The 27,733-nt window shown below is 48.0% G+C and overlaps 1 protein-coding gene across 6 annotated transcripts in view; it reads left to right on the top strand.

Annotated features, from left to right (window-relative positions):
• The window catches only part of POU2F3 (POU class 2 homeobox 3), an 80,452-nt gene extending 53,791 nt beyond the window's left edge, over positions 1 to 26,661 (top strand). For 5 of the 6 annotated variants that reach the window (XM_059930193.1, XM_059930190.1, XM_059930194.1 and 2 more), the window contains 10 exons: positions 5,494 to 5,598; positions 6,836 to 6,938; positions 9,226 to 9,308; positions 11,617 to 11,799; positions 12,204 to 12,345; positions 14,293 to 14,429; positions 16,011 to 16,172; positions 21,653 to 21,719; positions 22,796 to 22,931; positions 23,921 to 26,661. In XM_059930193.1, the coding sequence (XP_059786176.1) occupies positions 5,494 to 5,598; positions 6,836 to 6,938; positions 9,226 to 9,308; positions 11,617 to 11,799; positions 12,204 to 12,345; positions 14,293 to 14,429; positions 16,011 to 16,172; positions 21,653 to 21,719; positions 22,796 to 22,931; positions 23,921 to 23,960 (1,158 nt within the window). In that variant the 3' untranslated portion in view covers positions 23,961 to 26,661. Of the gene's footprint in view, positions 1 to 5,493; positions 5,599 to 6,835; positions 6,939 to 9,225; positions 9,309 to 11,616; positions 11,800 to 12,203; positions 12,346 to 14,292; positions 14,430 to 16,010; positions 16,173 to 21,652; positions 21,720 to 22,795; positions 22,932 to 23,920 lie in introns of those variants that run through there. The other variant, XM_059930196.1, reaches the window with a different exon arrangement.
• The last annotated feature ends 1,072 nt before the right edge of the window (positions 26,662 to 27,733 follow it).

The raw sequence follows: 27,733 nt of genomic DNA, 5'->3' as shown, positions 1-27,733 counted from the left end.
CTCGGTGCTTTCACAGCTGGGGCCCAGGGTTCAGTCCCTGGTCAGGGAAGTAAGATCCTGCAAGCTGCGCGGCGTGGCTGAAAAAAAAAGATCAGGGTCAAAAAAGAGAGCTTGCATCAATCCAGCTCCTCAGTGGAAGCAGACGCTGCTGGCATCTCCCGAGGGTTGGGAAGTGGTACAATGGTTAAAGATGTTCAAGTCCTGGGCACCAAAAATATCTGTGAGGATATGTCCTCAAAGAGAGCACAGCCCCTTCCTAGAGTTTTTAAACTTGAATGCACAGACCGATATGCCAGAGGGAGAAGAAAACTTTTATGGGCTTAAAATGATGGGGTTTTTTCAGACATGTGTCAGCACTAGCAATGCTGTGCCCTAAGAACTGAAGCCAAAGCATTAAATAACATGACTGATAAGCTTTTTGCATTTGCAGAGGAGGTACAAGCAGGAAAAACAAGGATGCCTCTTTGGAAAGCTTCTTTTCAGGAGGGAACAACTCTAAGTGGCTCCAGCCTCCTAAGAAACCGTATGTTTATTAAAGGGCCCCATGTCTCCTCACTTCCATCACTCCTTTGTCTACAAGTTCGATGCCTCCAGGAGAAGATCCCAATGTGCACGGGCAAAGGTGTGCCTAGGCTGGTCTGTCGTAGGTCTGACTAGAGACCAGGGACTGGATGAGGCCATCTCCCCAGGTACTTCAGGGAAGCATCCAAAGAGGCAGGAGCCTTGGACTCATAGGGAGCAGCCAAGAGCCATGGAGAAAGGAGAATCCCCCAAGCAAAAATGCAGCCAGCATCTCTTAGGGGACTCTCAGCCTTGTTCATCTGAGATAAGTTACCTGCCTACCCTACTCTACGGCTTGGAATATATTTTTAGGATCTTTTCATGAGCAAAACGTTTGTCAACCCTTTTATAGATCAGTTACGAAACAGAAACTCTTCCTCACTGCTAGGGAGACGTATAGAAGGGGGGAAGAAAGAAAAAAAAAATCTTGCCTGTAATTGAAGGCAGGTTGGGAGATGTTCACGCTTTGAAATTCTCCTTCTTGTGAAATGTTTATGAAACACTTTCCACAAACGAGTTATGCAACTGGCACTACAGCTTTGATCATTTTCATCTCCAGTGATATACTCATTAATGTTGAGTAGTTTTCCCCCCAAGAGAGGGCCATGTGAAATGTCCCGGGGAGGGGGCTAAGGCTAAGTACTCCAGCCCCATTGCATGACCCCAAACAGATGGTTAATAAGGAGGTCCAAGTGTAGGTCTGGGCCAGAACATCACCTATGGTCTGTTCTCTCTCCCATCCCTGGGATGTTTGTAGTATTGTTTTGTAGATAGAGTGCCTGGGGAGGGTCAGAGGACCATTCTCTTGTAGCATTTAGCCAGTGTCTTGTCGTGTAACTTTACATGCATCTCTGAAGCACTCCTGGTCTCTGTGAGATGGGAAGATAAACACTCATCCCCACACTTCCTGGCTGGGCGGTGAAGCCAAATAGGGAATGTATGAAGGGTTTCCAGTTCCTCAGAAGGGTCTCTCTCTTCCCAGAATGAGACTATTTCTTTCTAAAGCAGGTGATGTCAGGGAGTTTGCTGGGATTAGAAAAGATAATCACCCATGATACCTTTCTACCTCCCTGGTCACTGCCCAAGACTCAGTGTAACACCTTTGCACAGCTCAGTGGGTGGAGAAGATCCTGAGCTAACAAGCCATGTCTAACAGATGGACGGGATGACCGATGGCTGTGACCAGGCAAAGGCCTCTGTGGTGGCCCATGTCCCCAGGGATTAGTCCATCCCAAACAGGGCCTGGAGAAATATTTCACTTGCGTGAGAAGAAGCTCCAAAGGGACCCTGGAGATGATCTTCACGGTTCCAGACAGGCTGTGGGTTTGGTTGGGTTTTCACAAGTACGGGGGAAATTGGGTCTTCATCCAATTTGCCTCCGGTTCTCACATTAGAAGTCAATGGGATCCAACAGAAGTCTCTCTATCTCATTTTCCCGATCCACAGCCAACACCCAGTTGCCTGGAAAGACTCCAATCTTTTCCATTCGACAGCTGTGAAAGGGATTTTTGGATTTGGAAGGGACTTTATTTCTTGATTTCTTATTGTGTTAGCCCCTGAACTCTCAGAGAATCGTCGGAGACGTGTGCCGGCGTCGGGGGTGGGCGGCAGGCAGAGTTGCTGCTGTATCTTCTCCTCCTCCGAGTCCAGCTCTGCTCTTTCTGAGACCCACCGACCAAAGTGGAGATTTTAGAATTTGTCACAGGAGAAGTAGTCTGCTTTACTGTCTTTCAAATTGGTTTGTTTAGGATTGTCTCCTTTGGGGTTTACCGTCAGCAGCTCACACACAAGGGGTAATGAATTATGAAAAATGAAAGAGTAAGAGGTCAGTAAAGCAAGAACTGAGAAGAGGAACACACAGAGTTGTCAAAACGCCCCAGGCTAACACCCAGAGGGATTTTTTTTTGCTATCAGGCACTTCATTTTCAGAAGTGGGAGGTCGGCAGTGCCCCTAAAAGAGTTTGGAGGGCAATTGATCCAGGAAGCAGATGAAAGAGTGAGTTTTCTTTTATGATGGCACTGGTTTCTGAAATTAAGTGTTGCAGGAAGACCTGGCACTGATTCTAACAGATAGCACCCAGGTTGGAGGCAAAGCACATGTTTTCAAGCTGTGTCATAGCTACCCCTCCTTAGCTCCCCGTTGCGCATAATGAGTCTATAAAGGAACCCTGCCACTTGCCTCTGAGCTGGAGCCGCGCCAAGCTGCCTGCGGTGGTTCCACCAGTGTGCTTTGAGCTCCAATTTTCCATGTTCTCCCTCCATCCCCCTCCATCCTGCCTCACCTATCCCCACTCGGGATGAGGGATGTCCAGGAGCAGGAGGGGGCTGCAGAAGGGAGATGTGGGGAAGGGAGGCTTTGCTTAAGTAAAATCTCCCCTCTGAGCAAAGCTTAAGATTGGTGGTGGTTTGAAATAAGTAGTTTATCATCTATTTTGAGCTTTTTAAAACCTGCTAACAAATGTTTCCCAGGAATCTAGGATGTGAAAACTCTAATTTCTGGGGGAAGAACTAGGACAGCAAGTGTCTTAGATGGAGATGCCAAGTGTGGGTGGGGAGAGCTGAAGGGCACTGGGGGTAGGATGGCGGCTGTCCTAGAGATCACTCCTTCGGGGCAATGCCTTTGGAGTTTTCCTGATGTCTAACTCTCTGCCCCCATTGTGCTACTTCCTGACACTCTCCTTTTCTCTTCTTTGCTTCCAAGACTCCAGAATAGCCTCCTTAGGTGAGAGACGAGAGGAACAATTTGTAAAGACTGTCCCTAAAAGAAGCATCCTCTTACCAATTTTGTTGCAACTAGGACTTCCTAGTGCTGTTTAGATCTGCTTTATCTAAGAATACTACAGCAACATGGACTAGCCAGATTCTGCCAAATACACCACGGAACTGGAATTTTATAATTCCATTTTAGGACTGAAAGAAAAATGATGTAGAATCATACAACAGATGGGGAAACCAAGTCTCATAGAGATGAAATGATGGCTCAAGGTTATATCGTCAGTTAGAGTCAGAGTTAGGACTAGAAACAAGTTCTAGCTCCCTGTTCGATGTCTTCCTCACTGTATCCCACTGGAGGATGGAGAGGTGGATTCTGATTATGTCTTTTATTCAGTTAGCATGCATTCGGTTCCCACTATGTACAAGGCACCATATTTAGGGCATGAGCTCCCTCCTCAGTCTCTGTCACTCAACAAGATCTTCCTAACTCTCCAACCAAAGGGAACTCTTGGTTTAGTAATCCAAAGCACCATTCTTCCACAGCAATTAAACACAAGTAGAGCTGTTAGTCTGAACCTTTAACTTGGGTTAAACTAATACAGAAAAGATTCCAGGATGATTCCAGGATGTCAGTGATATTCCCTGTAGAGACCAAGAAAATGGTTTAAGCCAGGGTCGCTATGGCCAAGAGGTTCCGTCAGAGGGTCCCCCAATGTCTTTTATAAGGTATGGTCTAGATCCCAAGCTCCCTGCCATATTATATGAATCCAAAGTCACTTGCATACTCCCTACCCACCCCCCCATCCCCACAATGGACTTCCTGAAACGCTGCAAGAGGGTACAGTAAGTCCCCTACATACGAATGAGTTCCATTCTGAGAGCACATTCGTAAGTCCAATTTGTTCACAGGTCCAACAAAGAGAGCCTAGGTGCCCAACTAACACAATCGGCTATATAGTACTGTACTGTAATAGGTTTATAATACTTTTCACACAAGTAATACATAACAAACAAACACAAAAAATAAAGAAAACATTTTTAATCTTACAGTACAGTACCTTGAAAAGTACAGTAGTACAGTACAACAGCTGGCACACAGGGTCTGGCATCGAGTGAACAGGCAAGAAGAGTTGCTGACTGGAGGAGGGAGAGGAGGTGGGAGATAGGAGAGGAGGTGGGAGATGGTAGAGCTGAAGGATCGTCAGCAACAAGAGACGGAGGGCAAGCTGCAATTTCACTCACGCCTGACGTTGATGGCACAGGTTCTGGTTCCTTGCTGGAACCAGATGCACGTTCTCATCTCTGAAAGTTTGCAACTTGAAGGTTCGTATGTAGGGGACTTACTGTAGTTGTTCTCAGGGTGGGAGGAGGGGTGGGCACAAGTAGTGCTTCCTGCCCTGCCCTTGGACACCTGGAAAGCCCACAGGTGGGTGGTTGAAGGGTGGTAGAGGCTGGAGAGAGTTTGCAAACCACCACAGTCCCCTCAGGCTGCAACTACAGCAGTGATTGTGAAGGAGACATGTCCCCACCTGTAGGGAGACAGGCAAGGACTGTCACCTAAGCCACATGGGTGAAGAGGCCAGCTGCAAAGGCAGCTCAGCACTCAGAGGGCAGACAGGTGGGGAAAACAAGGGGGGATGGAGGGGAAACTGGTTCCCAGACTTGGGATTTCGTGGACCAGGAAAATAAAAAACCATAAGATAAAGGAGATTGGTAAAGGGTTGCCAATTTTTTTTTTTTTAATTTGTGAAAGTGGGGAGTTTTAAAAATACCATTTAGGATCACCATCATTTCCTAAAAGAAATTCTAACATACCACCTCCCAAGAAAAAAGAACATCACCTTGGAATCTAAAAGAAATGTTTAAAGTCACTACAAAAATTCCTCGTTTTTTGGAGTTTCAGTGAAGAAGAGCATATATTGCACTATGTACCAGCACATGCCGCAGAATGGTGTTCGGGAACGATCAATCCAGGTGGATTCCCCATCTCGAGGATGGTTACTCCAGAGAGACTCTCACCTCTGTCCCTTACCAGCTGCCCTGGCCCGAAGGGCTCACGCAGGCAGGAAAATCAAGCTGCAGCCTAGTAGGCGCTGAGCTAGTTCTTTGACTCTCCAGGCTTGTCACTCATCTTCTGCCTCTGTCTTCTCTAAGTTTCCGCTTCTGTCTGCCTGGGGAGGCCCAGAACTGATGCTCTCCCCCTGCCTCCACTTACAGATTAAAACCGAGGACCTCAGTGACTCTCTGCAGCAGACCCTCTCTCATCGGCCATGCCACCTGAGTCAAGGACCTGCCATGATGCCTGGAAACCAAATGTCTGGGGTAAATGGCAGCCCGAGTCGGGAAGCCCTGATATTCTCAGAAGGCCAGTGAGTTTTAGTCAAGCCTCCTGCAAAATGCTTCACCTCTAGATCTGGCTCTCAGTGAATGCAGATTGAGCTAAAAAATCCCCTGCAGGGAAACTTGGAGGCCTGCGTTGGGAGGGGGACTGGGTTACAGAACAATCCTCTGAGAGATGAAGCCTGGCTAGTTATGGGAAGAAGGAGGTCTCCACCTCTCGGGAAGAAAGAGGAGTCAATCTTGCCAAAACAATGGAGCTAGCCCCTAACAATGGGGCTGGGGTCTGCCAGCCATATTCAGGGGAGCCCCATGATGACAGCTACTGCTGTGGTTACAGAGCATTTCTGTCCCCGGTAAGCCCATTCTCCTCCCCCAAGCTCTTGTCATACTAGAAGGAATAAAGAGGCATCTGAAATAGTAACGACAAATGTCTGAGAAGGCGGGTGTCCACGCGGCAAGCCCCTTTCTTGATCTGGATTCCCAGGGGAGGAAAGAGCCGACCCTTCCCTGGAAATATTTAAGACTAGAACGTGCATTTATTCCTTCACTTCTTTATTCAGCAAGGGTTTACCAAGTCTTTTCTTTGTGCACAGACCTGAGCTCAGTCCTGTGGGGTCACAGAACCCTGGGGGTCTAGGTCACAGAGGACTCCCAGATCCCCCAAGTATTGGGAAGTAGTATTTCCCTTTTGGAGGCTAGTGGGAGGAAGCCAGGGGAAATGGACTTTCTGTTTAATCAACGTGGTTTTATTAAGAACGAATAATGTGCCTCTTCCTCCAGGAAAGGTTCAGGACCAGGAAATGGCCAAGACAAAAACGGCTTTTAGCATATCAAGTGGCGTGAGATTTTTTTTTAAAAAATTAGAAAACTGGGATTGCATGTCATTTCTAGGGTAAACCTCTGAGAGACGGGTAATACCCACAGTCTGTGCCCTCAGGGCATTACCAGTCTAGCTGGGAGACCAGTCTGATACGCACAAAAGTTAAACAACAAGGCAAGGTTTAAGCAAGGCACAGCTTGGCTGAGTGCAGGAGGTGTAACAACACCATCATTAATGGGGTAGCTGCTGTGTGCCAGACACAGGGATACAGATGCATAGGGCAAGGTCCCTATGGAGACCCACAGGACAGATGGGCGGCGGGCAGATGGAGCCCACACTTGCAGCTTGTAGATTCTGGGATGCCTGTAGATTCTGGGATGCCTGTATCTCCCTGCACAGGATGTGGCTTCCCTCCACCCGCTCCAGCAGCTTGTGCTGGTTCCCGGACACCTACAGTCTGTCTCCCAGTTCCTGCTATCTCAGACCCAGCCTGGGCAGCAAGGTGAGAAACCCTGGGGGCTTCTACATAGGTGAGTGTGCTAAGGAGCTGCTTCTGCCTGCTGGGACCCAAGCGTGGGCCGTGGCTGACTGGCTCCCCCTCTAGTATAAAGACCGGCTTGTCCACCTCAGGGCCCGAGGAAGTGACCTGGTGTGGCCCTCCAGGTTGAGTCTCCTTTTCTGCTTCCCCCTCCCATCGTCCTCAATTTCATGGCCAATTGAGACCGAAGGCACAAGGGTGGCAGGAGCTGGGGCAGAACAAGGAAGGAGGAGCTCCTTGGGAATCGCAGTCCAGAGAAGTCCCGGATCCTTGGAAATCTCCCCAGCACGTGGATGTAGACTCAGACTTCCACCCTCGGGAAGCTGGAATTCCATTTGGGTAGAGCGGCAGTGCCACCCACAGGCTATGGAGAGTGTTTTCAGATTTTCTTTGGCAGGGAAGTTCCTCACAGAGAACTTCTCCTTGGCCAAGAACAAACAGATTAGAATACTCACAATAATAGCTAACATTTCTTGAGCATGATATGCCAGGAGCTCTGAGGAGTGATTTTCCTGACATCTTTCAAAATAACCTCGTGTGGTAGGTAGTCATATTATGTTACCGGTGACCTATTAGAAAGTTCCATAACAGTCTGTCGGAAACCCATGTTCTTGGCATTGCATTGTACTGCCTCTCCCTCTCCCATCTCCACCAACTAGGGCTGAAAGTGATGAAGTATAAGCTTCCCTCCATTGTACAAATCCCAAGGAGAGGCTTTGGAAATCCAGAATCCAAAGAAAATGCAACTCTGCCTTCTGTCCTTAGCACCTGCCCAAGTTATAGTTATCCTTAGTTACCAAGTCATCTCAGAGTGTTATGATGATGATGAATGAGAACATATGTGAACCTGTGAGTATTTATGTTTGCTAAACAGTATATATCATACTCCTGGAATAGGAAAGAGAAGGTAACAGTTCATTCTGTTTCTTTTTGAAAGATGGTGTTGTGAAACTGGCTCAGGCATATAACCAATGAGGTCAGTGTATGACACAGGGGGAAAGAAACAGTTTAGTATTTGGAATCGGAATAACTCATTGGTTAAAAAAAAGTCCCTTGCTAGCTGTGTCTCCTTGAGAAACTTACCTAACCTCTCTGAGGTTCCATTTTCTCCTCTGTAAAACTGGAATCATAGCAAAACTCTGCCTCACAAGGTTATTGAGAGTTATTTGAAATAATGCATGTGAGAAGGCTTTGTACATTTCAAAAGGCAATGTAAGTGTCAGATTACTATTAGTACTCAAGCCTCCGACTCCCAGTACAGGGCTCCTTACAAGAGCTTTTTTGCCTATGTATTTTAATAAAGAAAAATTAAGCCTTGGTGGTTTTAGACTGAGGAGCAAAATGGTCAGCATCAGTAGATCTACACATCAGTGACCCAGAACAGCTTAGGGGCAACAGAGAACCCAAAGTTCTGCTGTGTGCTGAGTGATTGGGGTGACCTGCCTCATTGTGTGCTTCTGTAGTCTGATGGCCCCATTCCCACAGTGAGAGTGAGAGTTCCTGGCTGTGGCTCTTCTTAGAGGGAGGCCACTGGCATGACCACCATCCAGGCAGAGCCCTTCATGGACAGTTTTCCTGGAGAAAGGGATCCTCAGGCCGTGCAATGAGCAGGTAGAGTCCGTACCACCAGGGAGAGTTGCCTCCTGCTCTTCCCTTCTCTCTCAGCCTTTCCTCCCAAGTGTTCAATGTCTGGGTCCTGCCAAGAGCCTCTGGCAATTGGCTGCTGCCCTTTGGAGCTGTATGGCACCGTTCCCTTGATCCGGCATCTTTGCAGATCTGGCTAGGCCTTTGTAGACATCCCAGGTGCTTCTGCAGGCAAAACGGAAACCCTCAGCTCCAGCTTGAATTCTTAGTCGTCATTCCCACATCTCCTTCCCTCTTGGGTTTCTTCAGGCCTGGTTATCAAATCCCAGAGCAGGTTGCCTTGACCCTCCTCAGCCTTTGCACCACTCCAGGCAGGCGGGCAAGCAGAAGGACTGGTTTGGGAACTGCCGTTTACATCTGTGTATCCCCGTGTCTGATTCGCCTCCACCTGTGTGTGGCAATCCTGACAGTGTCCATGGGGGCCTCTCCACAAGGCTGGAGGCGGGGGGGGGTGGTGGTGGTGGTGATGGACATGATTAGGTAGCGCAGGGTGGGGGTGGGGGGGCGAGGCGGGGACATTTATCACGGTTCCAAACGTGTAGAGCATGTCTTTTCAGCCGGCCTGGATTTGATTCGTTTGCTCCTTTGTTCCTCCCCTTTCACCCAGGTCTGCAGTCAAATCTTCTCCACTTTCCACAGCAGCAAAGCTCTCTCCTCCTCCCGCAGACGGGGCCTGGCCTGGCGTCCCAGGTAAACACCCACATTCTTCCTGTTTCAGCTCCTGACAGAGTTGAGCTCCTAGGCTTCCCCCACCCCCTTGACGGTACACTTACCCCTCTGGGAAGAGGAAATCGCAAGGGATTATCCCAGTCGGCACGGGGGCAAATTCAAGCCACAGCCAGAGGAAATGAGGGACCCAGTGTCACTGGTGGAGCCAGAATCAGAAGCCAGAGATCCCAGCTCCCGGGCTAGCCTGCTCTGTGTGCAGACACTCCACTCCCGCCCCAGTCAGGCCCTGGCATCACTCCTCTGAGAACCAGGGATCGGCTAACTTTCCAGGGATGCCAAGGTGACCGCCAGGCCTGCCCAGGTGCTCTCAAGCGCCAAGGGGGAGACCAGAAGCCCAGAGACCTGATGTCCTGAGAACTGGTACCAAGCCAGGGCCTCTCACCTCTGGGCCTCTCTTAAGAGCTGCTCTTCTAGACTGCTTCCTGGAGGGGACAAAGCACGGGTCAGGAGGATGGAGGCCTGCGAGAGGGCCCTTTGCAGAGCTGCCATGGTGCCACACAGCACCTGTTTGCCAGGGAGAAAAAAGGCACCTCTTCCTCTGGCCAGACGCGGCCTCACGCCAGGGAGTGTGGCTTGGCGAGGGCAGCAGGAGCTACACTGGAGCTGCCGCTCCTCCCCTTATCTGGGTGACCCGGGGCAGTTAATGCCTGCACCGCTGCCTGAGACGCCTCTGCAGAGACGGACGTGTGGAACAGTTGGGAATGACTGCAGAGACCCTAATGTCCCTTCTCGGGGCTAAGATCCCCGTGGGTCCCTCAGGGCCCTGGCTTTACAGGGCTAGAGTCCACTGGAGGCCCCTGGAAGGGGGTGGGTGCCCCCTAGTGGCTAATAGAAATGGGGACACCAGAGTCTGAGCTCTTGGACCTTCTCCTGACTGCTCTCCGAATCGCATCATCACAGACTTAGATCTGGAAGAGATCTGAGAGAGGGTTCAAGATCACCTCTCGTGTCTTATAACACGAGAGCCGGGCGAGACCAGAAGCAGAGAGACTGTTTGGAAGGTTATGAAGATCATCCTGGGGCAGCAGTAAAGGGGCTGGCTTTGGGTGGTGGCAATAAAGGTAGAGAGGAGGGGCTGACAGGGGATGTTGGGGAAGTTGACTCAGTGCAATTCGGCCACTGATTGGATGTGAAGGGGGAAGGTCTAGCAGAGAGCTCAAGACATGTTTGTCGGATGAAGGAACAAATGAGTTCATGAAAAGGAAGGCTGAGAGAGGACCGAGGCTTTGTCCTGAGAGTCTGGTCCACGCCACCTCCTCCCCCGCGGAACAGGATCAAAGCCTAATGGTTTCAAATCATTCTGTTCTAAAAGACCCTCCCTTGGGGGGAAAAGAGTCCTTAACTTCTCTCTGGTCATCACAAGGCTGCCTGTCTGAATGGGAAGCCTGAATATCTTGGAAGAAAGGAGTAAAGTTAACCCCAGTCTCGGAAAAGAGTAAACTGGAAAGGAGTGAGAAGAGGATGGACTTAGGCCACGTCATCCACATCGGTAGCAGCCCCTGCCCTGGACACAAGCCCATTAGGACCCCAAGCCTAATGGGTTTCTGCTCCTTCTCCGTGGACGGGTGGGATTTATTCCTGACCCCAAATGGGCACAACATGGATTCTAGGTATAAGGGTCTGTTCTCCTATGAAAATAAACTAAAGAAAGGACATCTCCTGACAACCACAAATGAGATCAAGGTGCACTTAGACAGCATTGGAATACTTTTGATTAAAAACAACAAAAAACAAAATACTCTCATGAAAGAAAATGATTGTTTAGAAAGTAAAATGGCAGTCACAAGAGTTTGGTATTTTATGGAAATTCCATTAATGCAATGAATCTCAGATGCTGTCTGTTATTTTCAGTTAATGCCTGTTGAGCACCTCAGTTAGTTTGCTTTGTGGAAAAGAACAGGCAAGGCAAACAACCTTTTCCTTGTCCCGTCCTGAGATCTGTTTTGGGGATCTTTGTAAACAAGTCTGCTAGCTCCTTTTATGGTAGAAAACTGAAAGGAGGAAGTTACCTGCTCAGAGTCAAATAGTGAGTCATAGACTAAAACCCAGAAAGGCCACCTCCCTGTCCCACACTCCTACTGTTTCTACCCCAGCTACTCCAGCTATTTGCTAGTCCCTTCATAGAGACTCCAATTTCCACTTCCACACCATCGAAATAATGGGAATCCAATCTGTCATCCTCTAAGTGGGCCTATTAGTACAAAATACCAGGAAATGCATTCGATCTGTTGACTGTTTGTGGGTTGGCTTGGTGTGTGTCTGCTCTTAGGCAGTTGGGCGCCCTGGGGTGCCAGGATCCTCTTTAGAACCGCATCTGGAAGCATCCCAGCATCTCCCAGTCCCCAAGCATCTCCCCAGCTCCGGAGGAGCTGATGAGCCCAGTGACCTGGAGGAGCTGGAAAAGTTTGCCAAGACCTTCAAGCAGAGGCGCATTAAGCTGGGCTTCACACAGGTTCGGTTTGGGGCAAGGAGGTGGAAGAACTTGGGTTGAGTGAGTAGAGACTGGAGTTCCCGAGTGGAGGTTTTAAGAGCTTATTGTGTTTGGGGCAAACCCACCGTGTTCCTGCGTCCCCTGAGAATGGGGCACAGTTGCCGTTGGTAGGGAAAATGGGAACACTGCTGGTGGAGGGGAGAGGAATGAGAGCCAGGCAAGGAGCTAGGCATGAGGGCACAGCGCACTCAGAGTCTAGCGAGAGAAATAACCAAGTCTCCATCTTAGAGGGAAGAAACTGGAAGGGAGCCAGGGTGAGCAAAGGTTCGCTGGGTGTGGATAGGTGCTAGGATGGTGAGAGATGTGGACAAAGGAGAGAAGGGGCCTACCTCTCAAAGTTCTTCCCTCTCCGTCCCCGCGTGCAGGGAGACGTGGGTCTGGCGATGGGAAAGCTGTATGGCAACGACTTCAGCCAGACTACCATCTCCAGATTTGAGGCTCTAAATCTGAGCTTCAAGAACATGTGCAAGCTCAAGCCGCTGCTGGAGAAGTGGCTGAATGATGCAGGTAGGCCTCAGGGACACGAGGATGGATGGAGCCTTAGAAGGTCTGCAGGGAAGGGGATGGTGACTGGTCCGTGTTGCGGTTTCTTTCTTTTTTTTTTTTAACAACATTTTAAATTTATTTATTTATTTATTTATTTTGGCTGCGCCGGGTCTTAGTTGCAGCATGTGGGATATTTTTTTTTAGTTGCAACATGTGGACTCTTAGTTGCGGCATGCGAGCTTCTTAGTTGCAGCATGCGGACTCTTAGTTGTGGCATGCGTGTGGGATCTAGTTCCCCAACCAGGGATGGAACCCGGGCCCCGTGCACTGAGAGCATGGAGTCTTACCCACTGGACCACCAGGGAAGTCCTCTGTGTTGGGGCTTTTGGCAATCAATACATAGCACCCTTTCCTCTCCTCCTGAGTCTGGAACCAATTGAGAAATAAGACACAGGAGATAGCCAAGTAGAGATGAAAATGTCAGCTTCACTACTGATAAAGCGCATGGAAGACATAGCTTTAGGTCTGTGGCCACGAAGACTTGCCCCATTTTATTCCCTACCCCAGACACACCCAGCCTAGACCGTAGGACAGCTCGCCAGAGACAAAGCTCGGGTCTGCAGAGCAAACACACTTACCCAGACTGCTGTCTGGACTAGGTCTAGGTCAGGGGCATAGGGAAGTAGGTTCTCTAGGGTCACATGGCCGGGAGGAGGAGGCAATAGGCACAACGCAAGATCTTCATCTGGCTAATTCTTGAGTAGGTTTTCAGAGGGCAGGGAGTTACTCTGAGCTAGACTGGTTGGGAAAGCCTTACAGCAAGAGTGGAGTTTGCAGGAGGATTCAGTCAGGCGTGGGGGTGGGGGGGCCAGGAGGTCCGGGTTGTAAGCCAAGGGCAAAACGTTTGCAATAATGAATGGAAGAGCTTGGTGTCATGGCATAGCATGGGACAGGGTTTCTCAGCCAAGGCATTAGCAACAGCTTGGGCCAGAGATTGCTCTGCGGTAGAGGCGGTGCTATGAATTGTAGGTGCTATGAATTAGCAGCACCCCTGGTCTCTACCCACTAGATGCCAGGATCACCCGCCCCCTGTTGAGACGTGTAAAAATGTGCCGAACGTCCCCTGGGGGGGTGGGGGTGGTACAGAATCTCGCCCCAGGTTGAGAACCACTGGTCTAGGAGCAGAGCCAGTGTCAGGGCTGGGCTCTCATCTGTAGATAGTGTGGGTCAGTGGTTACTCTGGAGAGAGAGGAAAGCGGGGGATGGGCAGCCAAGGGTGTGACCCTCTCAGAAGTTGCTCCACGTGGAAACAAGGGAGGGGGTGAGGAAGCTCCCCACCCCACCCCGCCCCACCCCCGCCTGGGGAAGGCTGATCCTTTGGAGGTTTTACAGGAGCGCCGAAGTGAAAGAGGTGATCAGAAGGTCTTAGGATCTTCGGGAAGGGATCTTGCAGATCATTTCTAGTGCGATTCCCTGGCTGCGCCTGAATCCTTCCTAAGGGACATCCCCGCCGACCCCTCATACAGCCTCAGCCCCAACACTCACACTGAAAAGGAAGTGGCTTCCACACCAACATTCCGCCACCAAATGCCACTGCCTTTAGCTCAAAACACCAGTCCTCATTTTCCTTGGGATTCACATCCAGGCCTACTTATAAAACACAGGCTCATGGGCGTCACTCGTAGGAGCTCTGCCTGCACCCACTCACACCCACACATGCCGCTGATGTCTGGGTGTCCCTGAACCATGACCGCAAACGCTGGAGGCACGGCAGTGAGAGGCATGGAGGACCTTTGCCCAGAGCAACGAGGGGAAGCAGGATTCTTGGTCTGTCTGGCTCCCCTGTGTCGGGGAGGGGGCTGCAGAACCTGCCGGGAAGGGTCATTGGACCCCAAGTCCATCGAGCCAGAGCCTGAACCAGCTGCCTTCCCTTCTCTGAGCGTCCCCTGCTCTCTCTCCTCCCCACAGAATCCTCTCCATCAGACCCCTCCGTGAGCACCCCCAGCTCTTACCCCACCCTCAGTGAAGTGTTCGGGAGGAAGAGGAAGAAGCGGACCAGCATCGAGACCAGCATCCGCCTGACTCTGGAGAAGAGATTTCAAGATGTGAGCGGACCCTTTGGGTGGGAACGGGTGGGCCGACTTGCACAGGGGTTGAGCAGACGCACACAAGCCCCTCGGCACCACCCCTGAGCCCCCACACACCTGCCTTGGGAAAGGGTCGGGACACAGAGACACGTTCCCTCTCCAGGTGCCCCGGTGTTTGAATGAGAGGCTGGGTTCCAGAAACTTCCTCCCCCACTGACCCTTCTCGCCCTGACCTCTGTTTGGTGCCCATTGTCCCTCGAGCTGGGAGAGTTAAAGACTGGGGTATGGAATCCCAGAGGAGAGTGTATCCCTGTATCCAGTTGAGATAAAGGGAGCAAAGCCAGGGCATTGTAGATAAATTATTCATTTTCTTTGCATTGTTTTGTATTTTTCAAATTATATATATAATAAATGCTCATTGTAAACAATTTGGAAAATGCAGGGAAGCAGGAAAAAAATCCACCACCAAATGCTATCTAAATGCACGTCCTTCTATTTCTTTCTTCTTCATACATTTAAATATTTGTAGTCATATTACATACAGACACCTTTTTGAACTTGCAGCAAAAGTATATTCTTGAGCCAATCTGTGGACGCTAATAATACCAGTTATGTGCCCCGGGGGAGCTGGGGAAGAGAAGAGTGATAAACAGGTGTGGTCTAAACAGCCTCTAATCAGGATCCCTTAGGTACCAGCCTCCAGAGCTTCCATCCACACGGCATAGTCCCTAAAGGGCTCGCCTGTGGCCTAGTTCCACCTCGCAGGCCCCAGGCCTCCAGGACTCCTGTCTCTCCAGCAGACTCTCCAGCACATATGACTCAGGACTTGATGGCTGCATCCTGCTGGCAGGATGACAAGGCCTGGCTTTTCCTTCTGATTAAGTTTCTCAGAGCAGCAAGAGTAAGGGAGGGTGCAGAAGGGAGAGAAGGGAGTTAAGAACAAAGATTGGGTGGGGGTGGGAGGGGTCAGAACAAAGGAGTGATGGATATGTATTGGAATGTGTGTGTGTGTGTGTGTGTGTATATATATATATATATATATATATATATATATATATATATATACACACACACACATGTCTCCTCTATAGTCTTGATGGGTCCACATGTTTTAACTTTATCATTTCCTATTTTGAGGTAGGCAGCAAGAAATGACGCGAGAGAAGGGTATCAGATTCTGAGGAAAGAACAGAAGGGAGCGTGTGTTCTGGGGATTCTGCCTGCCCTACCTAACTCATCAGTGGGCTCCTCTTTTCAGAACTTCTGAAGAAGGAGTGAGAGAAGAGCCTCCACCCTGTGTCAGGCCCTGTGCTTGGCAGTTTATACACATTTTCTCATTTAATCTTCATAATCATCCTATACGGTAGGCATTATTTCTCTCATTTCATAGATGATTAGACTGAGGCTCAGAGAGGTTCAGAAAGTTTCCTAAGGCCACAGAGTAAGTGCTCCAGCCACTATTCCATCGTAGGTCCGATTCTAAAGCTTTTGCTCCATCTATTGTTCTATCCTGCTTCTTTGGAACATCTGTTCCCCACGCACAGTTCTTGATCCTATTCCCGTCTCCTCCTGACTACTCTATCCCTTTGGTTTCTGTAGAACCCCAAACCCAGCTCAGAGGAGATCTCCATGATTGCAGAGCAGTTATCCATGGAGAAGGAGGTGGTGAGGGTCTGGTTCTGCAACCGACGCCAAAAGGAGAAGCGAATCAACTGCCCCGTGGCCACACCCATCAAATCACCCATGTACAGTTCCCGGCTGGTGAGTGGCCAGGAGCCAAGTTGCCTGCCAAGCATTGGGGGAGATGAAGCCTGGAGGGCAAAGAGTCCTCCCCGTCCTAAAGAAGATGGGGGTTGGAGAGCAAGGAATAAATATATAAACAAAGAGATGCTGTATACAAAATACATATAATATAAAGAAGGATAAGGAGATAGAAAGCGATTACGGGGCGATGCTTTTATAGTAGAGGGGTAAGAAAAGACCTCTCTGATAGGGTGACATTTGAGAAGGGATCTAAGTATTGAAAGGGAACGAAATATCTGAGGGTTAGAGTGTTCCATGTAGAGAAATCAGAAAATGAGAAGACCTGACATGTTTGAGGAACAGCAAGGAAGCCAGTGTCGCCAGGGCAGGGTGAGGAAGGAGGTGAGAAGTGGGAGATGAAGTCAGAGAAGTAACGGGGAAGTAACAGGAAGCCATTCACCACGGTCTCGGAGGCCATCGAAAGGACCTTAGCTTTTAGTTTGAGTGAAATAAGAAGCCACTGGAGAACTGACATGGGTTGCTATGTGAAGATTAATTTGTGTGGAGGCAGGATACCAGCCTGAGAATTACAACAATCAGGCTGAGAGTGGTGGAGGCTTGGGCTAAGGTGGAGATCATGGTGGTGAGGAGGCGTGGCTGGATTCTGAATGTATTTCAACCACGAGCCAACAAGATGTGCTGTTAGCTCAGATATGGAGTGTGAGAAATAAGGCCAAGATTACTTCAAGGGTTGTGACCTGAGCAGCTGCTTGGAAGGTGCTGCCATTTTTTGAGATGATGAAGACTGCAGGAGGAACAGGTTTGAGGGGGAAAAAAGACTAAGTATTCAGAGCTGGTCGTATTAAGTTAGACTTACCTCCTAGGCATCCAAGAGGAAGGGTCATGCCGACAGTTATATCTGTGATTCTGGAGTTCAAGGGGGAGAAGTCAGGGCTGGGAATAATTTGAAGTTCAGGCAGAATGGGAAGTTTGGAGGATATGTAATGTCTTCTCCATCTAGGAGAGAGATGGTGCCTGGAGGTTGGGGGGGAGGGGGAAGGTTCTTCTTCAACCCTAGGGATGGTGATGGTTGAAGGTTAAGGGAATTGGGGATAATGGTGTTGTCCTCTGTCTTTTAGTACTCAAGGATGGGTGAGATTCAGCCTCATTCTGGGTGGGACGTAGCTATTTCATAAAACTATACTATTGTTTATTCTTTCACCATACATTTATTGACCATCTACTATGTTTTGGTCTTTGTGCTGAGTGCTGGGGATGCACAAATAAGTAATATTTGTTCCCTGTCCCAGAGCACCTCACTGCCTAGCAGAAGAGACAGACAAATAAACAAATGATAAACAACATGATGATTTCTCTTGGAGAACTTAGGAGTAGCAGCTAACAAAGCCTTGGGAGGTGGTGGTTAGGGAAGGCTTCCCCAAGGAGATAATTAATACCTGAGCTGAGTCTAAAAAGACAAGAAAGAGTGAAGAGGCAAATAAGTGAGGGGTGGAATTCCCCCAGGGGGATAGTATGAGAACAGCGGTATGGAGGAGGGAGAAGAGGGCATATGCACGGAATCGCAGGTGGTTCCACGTGGAGGAATGTTGAAAGATGAGGCTGGATAGATCAGCAAGGGCCAGACAGAAGGGGCTATGAGCAGGGCTAAGGAACTTGAAGCCCTGGGGAGTTGCTGAAGGATTTGAAGTAGGGTATTAGTGTGATCTGATTGCTTTTTAGAACGATCACTTTGACTGTAGTTATAAAGGGTGGTTTGAGAGGCATCACATTTAGTTTCAAAGAGACCAGTTAGATGTGACTGCAGTTATCCAGCAGAGACATTAAAAGGGCTGAAGCAAACCCATTTGGTAAGAATGAAGTGGATGGGAGAGATTCAGGAGATAATTAGAAGGTAGAATTATTAGGTCTTGGTTAATAAATTGAAAACTGGATGGGGCAGGGAGAGCGATAAAGGAAAGAGAATACTCTGGGATGACTGTCAGCATTCAGGCTGGGCTGATTGGGTAGAAGCTGGTGCTGTAGATGGAACAATTAAACACAGGGGGAGGAGCTGGCTTAGGAGTAGGAAAAAATGATGATTTCAATTCTTTACATCATTATGATATACAGAGAGGCCTGTGGGACACCCAAGTGGGAATGCCCCTGGGCACTTGGAATAATGGGTCTGGAGGTCAGGAGGAAAGGCTAAGACAGAGAAATGGACTGGGAGTCATAAGCACACAGGTGGTAGTTGGAATCCTGGGTAAGGAGGAGCTCACCTGTGGAGCCTGTACAGAGGAAGCAAAGAGGAAAGTTGAGGTCTCAACCCTGGGGAACACTAGCTTTAGAGGGATGGGCAAAGGGGGAGCACCAAGGAAAGAAACTGAGAAGGAGGAACCAGAAAATGCAAAAAATTGCAATGAAGTAGATGGAGGGGTGAAGCAGATGTGAAGAGCCCTGCAAGAGTGCTTTGGGAGCACAGATGAAAGACCCCCAAATCAGAATGGGGTGTGGGAGGGCTAACCCCCTGATTTGTTTGGAGAACAGACTAGGACTTAGCAAAAAGAACAACATAGCTGGCAGAAGGAACAGTGTGTGAGAGGCATGGAATTATAAAACAACATGATGCATTTGGGGAATCACAAGCCTTTTGGTCTGGCTGGAGCTAAGGGTTTAGGACTAAGACAGAGAGGTTGATGAGAGCTAGATCATGGTGGGTCGTGGATGCTAAATTACTCTCAAAGATATGAAGAACCGTTGACAGTTTTAGGTTGGAGACAATGTGATATTCATTCACCATTGCTGTCTTAAATACTTACTGAGCACCCACCATCTGTTTGGCACTGGGATATGGTGGTGCACAGGATACTTACTGGTGATCTCTGCTTAGAGTCTAGCAAGGAAAACAGACATTAAACAAATGCAATTTGTGATGAAGCCTCCAGAGAAGATGTGAGGGTATTTGAGGGACCTAACCTAGTCCAGATGTCAGGGGCTTCTCTGAGGAATGATGCTCAAATTGACAGCAGAAGAAAGAGTGGACTTGAATGGGGAAAAGGTCTGAGTTGCGGTGGGAGACAGGACGGAAGGGCGGAGATAGTGTCAGGCAGAACATTCTATGCAGAGGAAACAGTGTGTACAAAGGTCCTGAGGCTGGGGTGGGTGGGGAGAGGAAGCAAAGAAGGTTGGAATGGAACCCGAGGAGTGAGAGAGAGTGTGTGAAAGAGGAAGCTGGAGTGGTAGGCGGGGGCTAAATCATGTAGGGCGTTGTAGACCATGTTAAGGGAACTGAACCATGTCATAAGAGAGTCAGAATCTTTAAACATGGGGCTTTGTTTAGAACAGATGGGAGGTAGTTATCACTTTGGTTCAATCCCAGCCTGGGACACCAACGTGGAGGAAAGTGGTGGGAGGCACGGAGGAGCCGTAAAGGAGTGTCATGGGTTCTCATCGTGCATTCAACACATATTTACTGAACACCTGCAAAGTTCCAGGCACTGCAGTAGACACTGAGGACACAGCAGGGGACCACGCAGGCATCATTCTGCCCTCATGAGTTCCCCAGCCTAGTGGGGGAGAAAGATGTTAAATAAATAATCACATTAATACTTGTGGCATCCTGAAGGAAGAGACTAGAGAAAATGTTCTAATCCTGTCTTCTCCTCAGGTCTCATTGGGACACTCTCCGTGGGACTAGGACATAGTTTCTTCTGCTTCTGATGTGAAATGATCTCTAAGATACACAGTTAAGGGAAAAAAAAAAAAAGAATGAGACAGAGAGAGAAGGAAGGAAAAAACAAAGGCAAAATTATTCAGACCAGTGTGCACAGAATGCTTCCATTTATATACAGAATGTTAAAGGAACCATATCTATGTCTGCTTGCATATGTATAGTCTGTCTCCAGAAGGAAGCAGAAGAAGCTGGTCGCAGTGACTAAATAATTATTTGTTTAAAAACAACAACAAATTTCTGGGTGTGTGGCAGCAGGGAGGGGCGGAGGAGAAGAGGGAGATTACCGATAACATCTCTTACCTCTTACCACGCTGCTCCACACCTGTCTCCACCCTTGGTGGGCCCCAGCCGACTGAGGAGGCTCCTTGTAAAAGGGCAGGTAAATGAAAGCAGCAGAACAATTGCTGATTAATTAGGAAATGAGTACATGCCGCATCCTGTCGGGATGGGATGTTCCAAACTGGGGAGGGGAGGATCGCCAATCACAGCTCCCTGAGCAGAACTTCCTTGCAAGATCCTTTGTAAAGGTTGATCTGAGCGTCCCAGGTCAGCATGAGAAGAATAAGGGGGAGGAAAAGTATGCAGGGTTCAGCTCAAATGAAGAAATAAACAGTTTCTAGCTAGAAACACACAACAGTTGACAGCTTCCTGCTGGAAGGAAGGGAACTAACAGCCTTGCGCTGTTGGCCAGGCATTGAGTTGGAAGCTTTACGGACATTATCTCATTAAATCTTAATTAAAAGAAAATATGAGGGAGGTATTACTGCTATTTTATGGATGAGAAAACCTAATCTCAGTGGGGTTAAGTAACTTGCCCAAATCACACAGACAGTGGTGAAGCCAGGGCTCACCCCCAGATCTGTTGGGCCACAATGTCTATTCTTTTTATTACGTCTTGTTGCAGGTTGTGCTAGGATAGTAATACTGAGGGGAGGGGGGATTCCTGAACTGCGTGGGAGGTTAAGCTAAATCATCTTAGGTCCCTTCCAAACTCAGAGTTGATGATGTATCCAGGGCAAGATGAAAGGCTTCAGAGACCGCAGTTCATCTCCTCCAGTTACCTCGGGAGAGTGGATGGTCCACTCATGCATCAAGATGGGAAGCCTGAAACAGGGTGGTTAGGGCTGGGGGCTCTGCTGCCCTGAGCAAGTGCAGGGGTCTTTTAAGAAAGAAGAGGAGGGACTTCCCTGGTCATCCAGTGGGTAAGACTCCACACTCCCGATGCAGGGGGCCAGGGTTCGATCCCTGGTTGGGGGACTAGATCCCACACGCATGCCGCAACTAAGAAGTCCGCATGCCGCAACTAAGACCTGGCGCAGCCTAAATAGATAAATAATAAATAAAATAAATAAATATTTTTTACAAAAGGAAGAAGAAGGGACTGGAAAATAGACAGCCATCCAGCAGTGTCAGCCACAGCAGGGTCCAGGAGGCATGGTCCTCTCATCACCGGAGCACTTGAGCAGGGCAGCTTCAGCCTGGCAGTGCCCAAGAGACCTTGCCAGGGGACACACAGCAGGGAGGGCAGGGCCTGGTGTCAGCAGCAGGGAGCCGCGGGAGCAGGGCAGAGCCAGAGCTGGGTGCTGTACGTGGTCCAGAGACCTTCCTATGAAACAAGGCACAGAGTGCAGGTTTGGGATTAGGAAATCATCCAGGAAGCTGAGCCCTGTCTCTGCAGAGTCTGGGGCCCAGCATCCTAGGAGAAGTGCCAGAGGTGGGAGAAGGAAGCAGAAGTGGACATTTATAAGCTTCTGTTGCCTTTCAGGTGTCTCCCTCTGGGTCTCTGGGGCCCCTCTCTGTCCCTCCTGTACACAGCACCATGCCTGGAACAGGTGAGCTCTAAAAATGAGGTTTCTGAATAGTACCAGAATTCTTTTAAATAATGGGATACTAGAACTGAGAGGTACCTACCTAAGTCAGCATTCCCAAAACGTATTTCAAAAGATGTTAAAATCTGTGCTAGGAAGAAAAGGCTTCTGTGATCAAGTAAGTTTAGGAAATGCTGGTTAGGCAAAGTTTGAACAAGTGTTTGTTTTTGTTTTAATTGCCACACTTTCTCCATACAAATGAGCTGTATGGAAGGCAACGTTTTCCAAACCAATTTTCTACAGAACTCTATTTTTCAAAGAGTATTCCAAAGCATTTCAAAGAACTAGAGAGGATGACCATATGACAGTCCCAGTGTCTGACAGTCTCTTGTCCTGACATAATTATCAATACCAGTGCCTTCGACCCTTCAAAGCATCTTAGCTTGGAGGGTGAAATATATGTCACCTTCTCCACGGAATGCTGTTTGGGAAACTCAAATACAGTTTAATCCAAATCTGCCATATTACAGAGGTCGAAAAGGGGATGCAGGGAAGTGAAACAAGTTGCCACAGGCCACAGAGCTGCTTAGCGAATGGCCCAGGCCTCCTCACTCCTGGTTGTGTTCTTTCTGGAAGACCACGAACCATCTGGAGATGGCAACATCAGAGAGGCTGGCCGTCTTTACCTGTGCTCTCAGCTTCTCTTTTCCTCCCCGAGCACTTTGCTTTCTTTCCTCCTCTCTTCCTTTCCAAGGCTTCTGGTTCTTTTGCTCATCCTGCCCCGTGGTCTGGGGCTGCGTATGCCCAGCCCAGGGTGTGTCCTGGAGTAGGATGATTTTGGCATCTGTATCTCCTGTGTTTGGCTAGTCTGGGACTCGTAGAACCAGCCATGCCACTCTCCAGGGCCCGGGCTGGGGAGAGCGTGTATGATGAGGGCCCCTTTGGGGCCGGGTGTCGATGCTAACATGGTAGGAGTTGGGCAGATGGGTGGCAGCTAGGGACAGGGTGAGCCCGCTTGGAGGATGCATGTCTGAATGTCACGAGGTCCCCAGACCCAGCCTCATTGTTTCCCCCTTGTTTTTGCCTCTCCTTGTTCTCAGTAACGTCATCCTGCTCCTCCGGGAACAACAGCAGGCCTTCGTCTCCTGGCCCAGGACTCCACGCCAGCAGCCCTACTGCATCTCAGAATAACTCCAAAGCGGCTGTGAACTCCTCCACCAGTTTTAACTCTTCAGGGTGAGGCGGAGGGGAGAGCCCAGAGATACCTCAGCGGGGCCGAGGGACATGTGAGAAGCTGCGTCTGGGTCAACACCTTGGGAAGGAAAGCTTGTCACGGGGCTGGACAAGGGGGATGGGGGGGGCAGGGAGGGGGCAGCGTGGAGCGCCAGACTGGCCTCTCTCCCTAGGGAGTGGGATTTAAAAGAGAAGCCTCAGCCAGTGAGCAGTCCTGGCAAGGAGCTGATGTCAACAAAGCCAACATGTCCCTCCTCACTGGGAGGGTGGAAATTTCCAAACCCTCCTGTCAGAAAGGGCCAGGTCCTTCCCTGGGCTGAGGAGTTCCCCTCCAGGCCAGCTCCTCTGCTCTGGGGTGTTCTGCCCCGAGCCTGAGCTTCCTCCAGCATGGCTGACACCGTGAGAGCAGGAGGGTGGGTGCTACCCCGTAACCTCGTGCTCCCACCCGGGATGCAGCGGGAAAAGCAGCCTCTCAAGCTTTGATTAATGAACCAAAGAATCTACCCTAAGAAGTGTTCTCAGCGGATGCCTCGAGAGATCCTTCCCCGATTCAGAACAAAACAGAGATTTGCAAGTTAGGCGATTGGTTGAAGACCTGAGCTTGTCGGAAGAAATGAACCCACTTGTCCAAACCCAGACTGTTCAACAAGGCAGCCGCCTCTTATGGGCCAATTGTTGCGCAGCCCCAAAGGTTGGAGCGCCTCAGACACCTCCACCAAAAAAAAAAAAAAAAGAGAGAAAAACATATAATGTACATTTTAAAGAATTGTTTTGAGATATAATTCACTTTCCATAAAATTTACCATTTTAAAGTGTACAAGTCAGTGCTTTTTAGTTTATTCACAGGGTTGTGCAATTGTCACCATAATCTGATTCCAGAACATTTTCATCACCCCCCCGCCCCATACATACCTGCTAACACTCACTGCTCATTCCCATCTTCCCTCCTCATTAGAAGCTGTCCGATTGACTTGTTTCTTCCTTCCTTCTAGATCTTGGTACCGATGGAATCATCCCACCTACCTCCACTGAGACCAAAAAGTTTCTCCTATGCCACCTGGCCCTGTATTCCCCACTGGAAGGAAGGGAGTCACGCCTTCTCTGTATGGACAGATTACTTTCAGGAGAGTAGAAGAGAATCTCCACTATCAATGAACCCAAACTCTTGCCTTCTTCAGGAGCAAGGGCCTCTGGAGATCCAAACTGTGACCGAACCCTGTGCTGCCTCCTAGTGCTCTTGAAACGCACAGCCCTCCTAGGAGGTGACCATTTTTACCTTCCTTGCCTGTGCCCTTCTCCTCTCGTTCCAAATATGTCAGATGGCTTCACTGCGACCGTGGTCTTTCAAAAAGGACCTCTTGCCATTATTCTCCAGCTCATCTCCAGCTCATTCTGGGCACAGCCATTTGCCTGGTGCCAAACCACCAGAGGGGAGAGAAGGTTTTGACTCTGAACTTAGCCACAATCTCCAAACTGATTCTAGAATGTATGAAAAGATTTGAATCTGATGTCTCCACCAAAGCTCTGATGTCTTCTCTGTTCAGCAAAGCTTTCTGACTGAGTCTTCATGTCACCCTATTTTCTCTTTAGCCCCGCCCCTTTTCCAGAACCACATCCATTCATGATTGTGTTCTCCGAATTCCCTCCTCTTTACAGAACACTGAGCCACGCTCAGCCCCCTGGGCACATTGCTCTGCCCACAGGTGTTCTTCTGTCTGCTCCGTCTGCCCCAGAGTTCAGGAACGCTTGTTCTTTCTATCCTTTCCTGTATTTCTCCTTATCTTGTCCTCTCTCCCTTCTCCTGGTGCAGAAGGAAGAACACAAACGCACACACGCAACAATTATGCTGGCAAAATACCTGTATATAGCCCTTTCCTTTTTTTGCATTATGTTCTTCTCTCCTTAATGTGGAATTTTCCAGCAAAATGTTTAACTCAGGTGTGAATTTTGAAGATCTCTGTAATATTTTATCTTCTTTAACAAAAAAGAAAGAAAAGGAAAGGAAAAAAAATACCAAAGTGTGAAATACCGTGCTAGCTTCCACAAGAGTTCCCACGTGGGCTGGGAATCCTTGTTGATTTCTGCAGGAACATTCTTTCTCGAGTCTCCTTCTTTGTGGGCCAGTGTGTAAACATGTAACATGAAGCCATTCCAGAAATGGTAACTTTTTTTTTTAGAGACTGCATATCCAAGAAAATGATGAGATTCAAAGGAATCTCTCTGTTCCTAAATAAATTTGTATGGTGATGATATACAATATTCCACTATTGGCAAGAAGAGGTTTAGATTATTCTGAGTCTTTTGTTGTGGGGGACATGTGAGTGCATGTAATGAAACGGGATGGAGAAAGGGTTTCAAATTGGTGGATTAAGTCTGTGACTCCCCGAACTGATGCTAAAGATGATATACATTAATACAGGACTCCAAAGAGTTCAGAGTTTCTACTCTTTTTGACAGAACAGCCTTGAGGACAGAGTAGGTAAGAGATTGGCTTCCTCATTTTTTAAGTGGGAGAATGGAAAATGTTTAAGGTCAAGTCATTTGGAGACTTTAAGAGGTGAAGGCTGAGGCTAATAGTTCATATCTCAGATGTCCTGAAGGTCAATTATTCATTGTTCGCAATGGAAAGTGATAGACATTTGAGACAAGGGATAATTCAAAAGTCAAATCTATTTGGCTTTGGAATGCACTGTGACTTTTGATGAGAGGGTTGAGGGGCAAGGAAGCTATCCCTGTGGTTTTTCTTGGGTTAATAAAAATTTAAAGAGTTACCATTTTTGAGGCAAACATTGACCTGTGGTGGGAAAGGGAGGCCCTTCAAAAATGTAATGACTGAAGGGAAGAAACTTAAATTGGCATTAAACATTTTTGCAAATAATAATATCCAAGGGAGAAACCCTTACTTAAATAACCATAAGTTAAGTGTTTTTCATGTTTGGATGGGGCTTAGACTAATATTTCATGTCATGAAGTGGAAGAAAGCCTGTTGGTAGTGGTTACTTTGTCAAGAAAAGATCTAGTTGAAAGGGGCTCGGTATGTATCAAAGAGACAAGAGGAGCCTGCAGCAATAATTTAAGTATGTAAAGAAATTACTCTGCCACCCATGAGCCCATCTGTGCATATCTGTGCATACACACGCACACGTATGTATGCACTGTTCCTTGCATACACATGGGTGCCAGAGCTGATGCTTTCCTGCAGCAGTCTTGGCCACCTTGACATCTTGCTCAGGTGAGTGCTGAAAGCTGATGTCCTGCACTGTCCATGATGCTGGTTTTCACTCATTTGACCCTTTAAAAAATACTTTATTTTTTAAGAGCAGTTTTTGGTTTACAACAAAATTAAGAGGAAGCTTTGGAGATTTCCCATAGAGCTCCTGCCCAAACACATTCGTAGCCTTCCCCATTATCAACATCACTCACGAAAAAGTAAAATGTTTTTACCAATAATGAACCTACACTGACACATCACAATCACCCGAAGTCCATAGTTTACCTTAGAGTTCACTCTTGGTGTTGTACATTCTACAGCTTTGGACAATAGTATAATGATGTGTATCTATCATTATAATATCATAGAGTATTTTCACTGCCCTAACAATCCTCTGTGCTCTACCTATTCACCTCTCTCCCTGCTATGACCTTACAACCACTGATCTTTTTTACTGTCTCCATAGTTTTGCCTTTTCCAGAATGTCACATGGTTGGAATCATAGTATAAAGGCTTTCCAGGTTGGCTTATTTAGTAATATGCATTCAAGTTTCTTTCATGTCTTTTCATGAGCTTGATAGCTCATTTCTTTTTAATGCTGAATAATATTCTCTTGTCTGGATGTACCACAGTTTATTTATTCATTTACCTACTGAAGGACATCTGGGTTGCTTCCAAATTTTGGCAATTATGAATAAAGCTGCTATAAATATCCGCATGCAGGTTTCTGTGTGGACATAAATTTTCAGTTCCTTTGGGTAAATACCAAGGAGCGTGATTGTTGGATCGTGTGGTAAGAGTATATTTAGTTTTGTAAGAAACCACCAAACTGTCTTCCAAAGTGGCTGTACCACTTTGCACTCCCACCAGTAACGTTACCAGAGTTCCTGTTGCTCCACATCCTCACCAGCCTTTGTTGTCAGTGTTCAGGATTTTGGTCATTCTAATAGGTGTATAATGGTATCTCACTGTTGTTTTAATTTGCATTTCCCTGGTGACATGATGTGGAGCAACTTTTCACATGCTTATTTACCATCTGTGTATCTTCTTTGGTGAGGTGTCTATTAAGATTTTTGGCCCATTTTTTAATCAAGTTGTTTTGTTTTTTACTGTTGAGTTTTAACTGTTCTTTGTATATTTTGGGTAACAGTCCTTTATCAGATGTGTCTTTTGCAAATATTTCCTCCCAGTCTGTGACTTCTCATTCTCTTGATATTGTCTTTCACAGAAGTCTTTAATTTTAGTGAAGTCCAGCTTGCTAATTATTTCTTTTATGGGTTGTCTTTGGTGCTGTATCTAAAAAGGCATCACCACACCCAGCATCAGGTAGGTTTCCTCCTTTGTTATCTTTAGGAGTTTTATAGTTTCGTGTTTTACATTTAGGTCTGTGATCCATTTTGAGTTAACTTTTGTGATGGTGTAAGGTCTGAGTCTAGGTTCATTTCTTCACGTGTGGATGTCCAGTTGTTCCAGCTCCATCTGTTGAAGACACTATCTTTGTCCCATTGTGTTGCCTTTGCTCCTTTGTCAAAGATCAGTTGACTGTATTTATGGGGGTCTATTTCTGGGCTATTTGACCATGGTTTTTATGAAA

Source organism: Balaenoptera ricei, chromosome 8, assembly GCF_028023285.1.
Source record: "Balaenoptera ricei isolate mBalRic1 chromosome 8, mBalRic1.hap2, whole genome shotgun sequence".
NCBI classification, from domain to species: Eukaryota; Metazoa; Chordata; class Mammalia; order Artiodactyla; family Balaenopteridae; genus Balaenoptera; species Balaenoptera ricei.
This window is presented reverse-complemented; position numbering and strand designations above follow the sequence as displayed.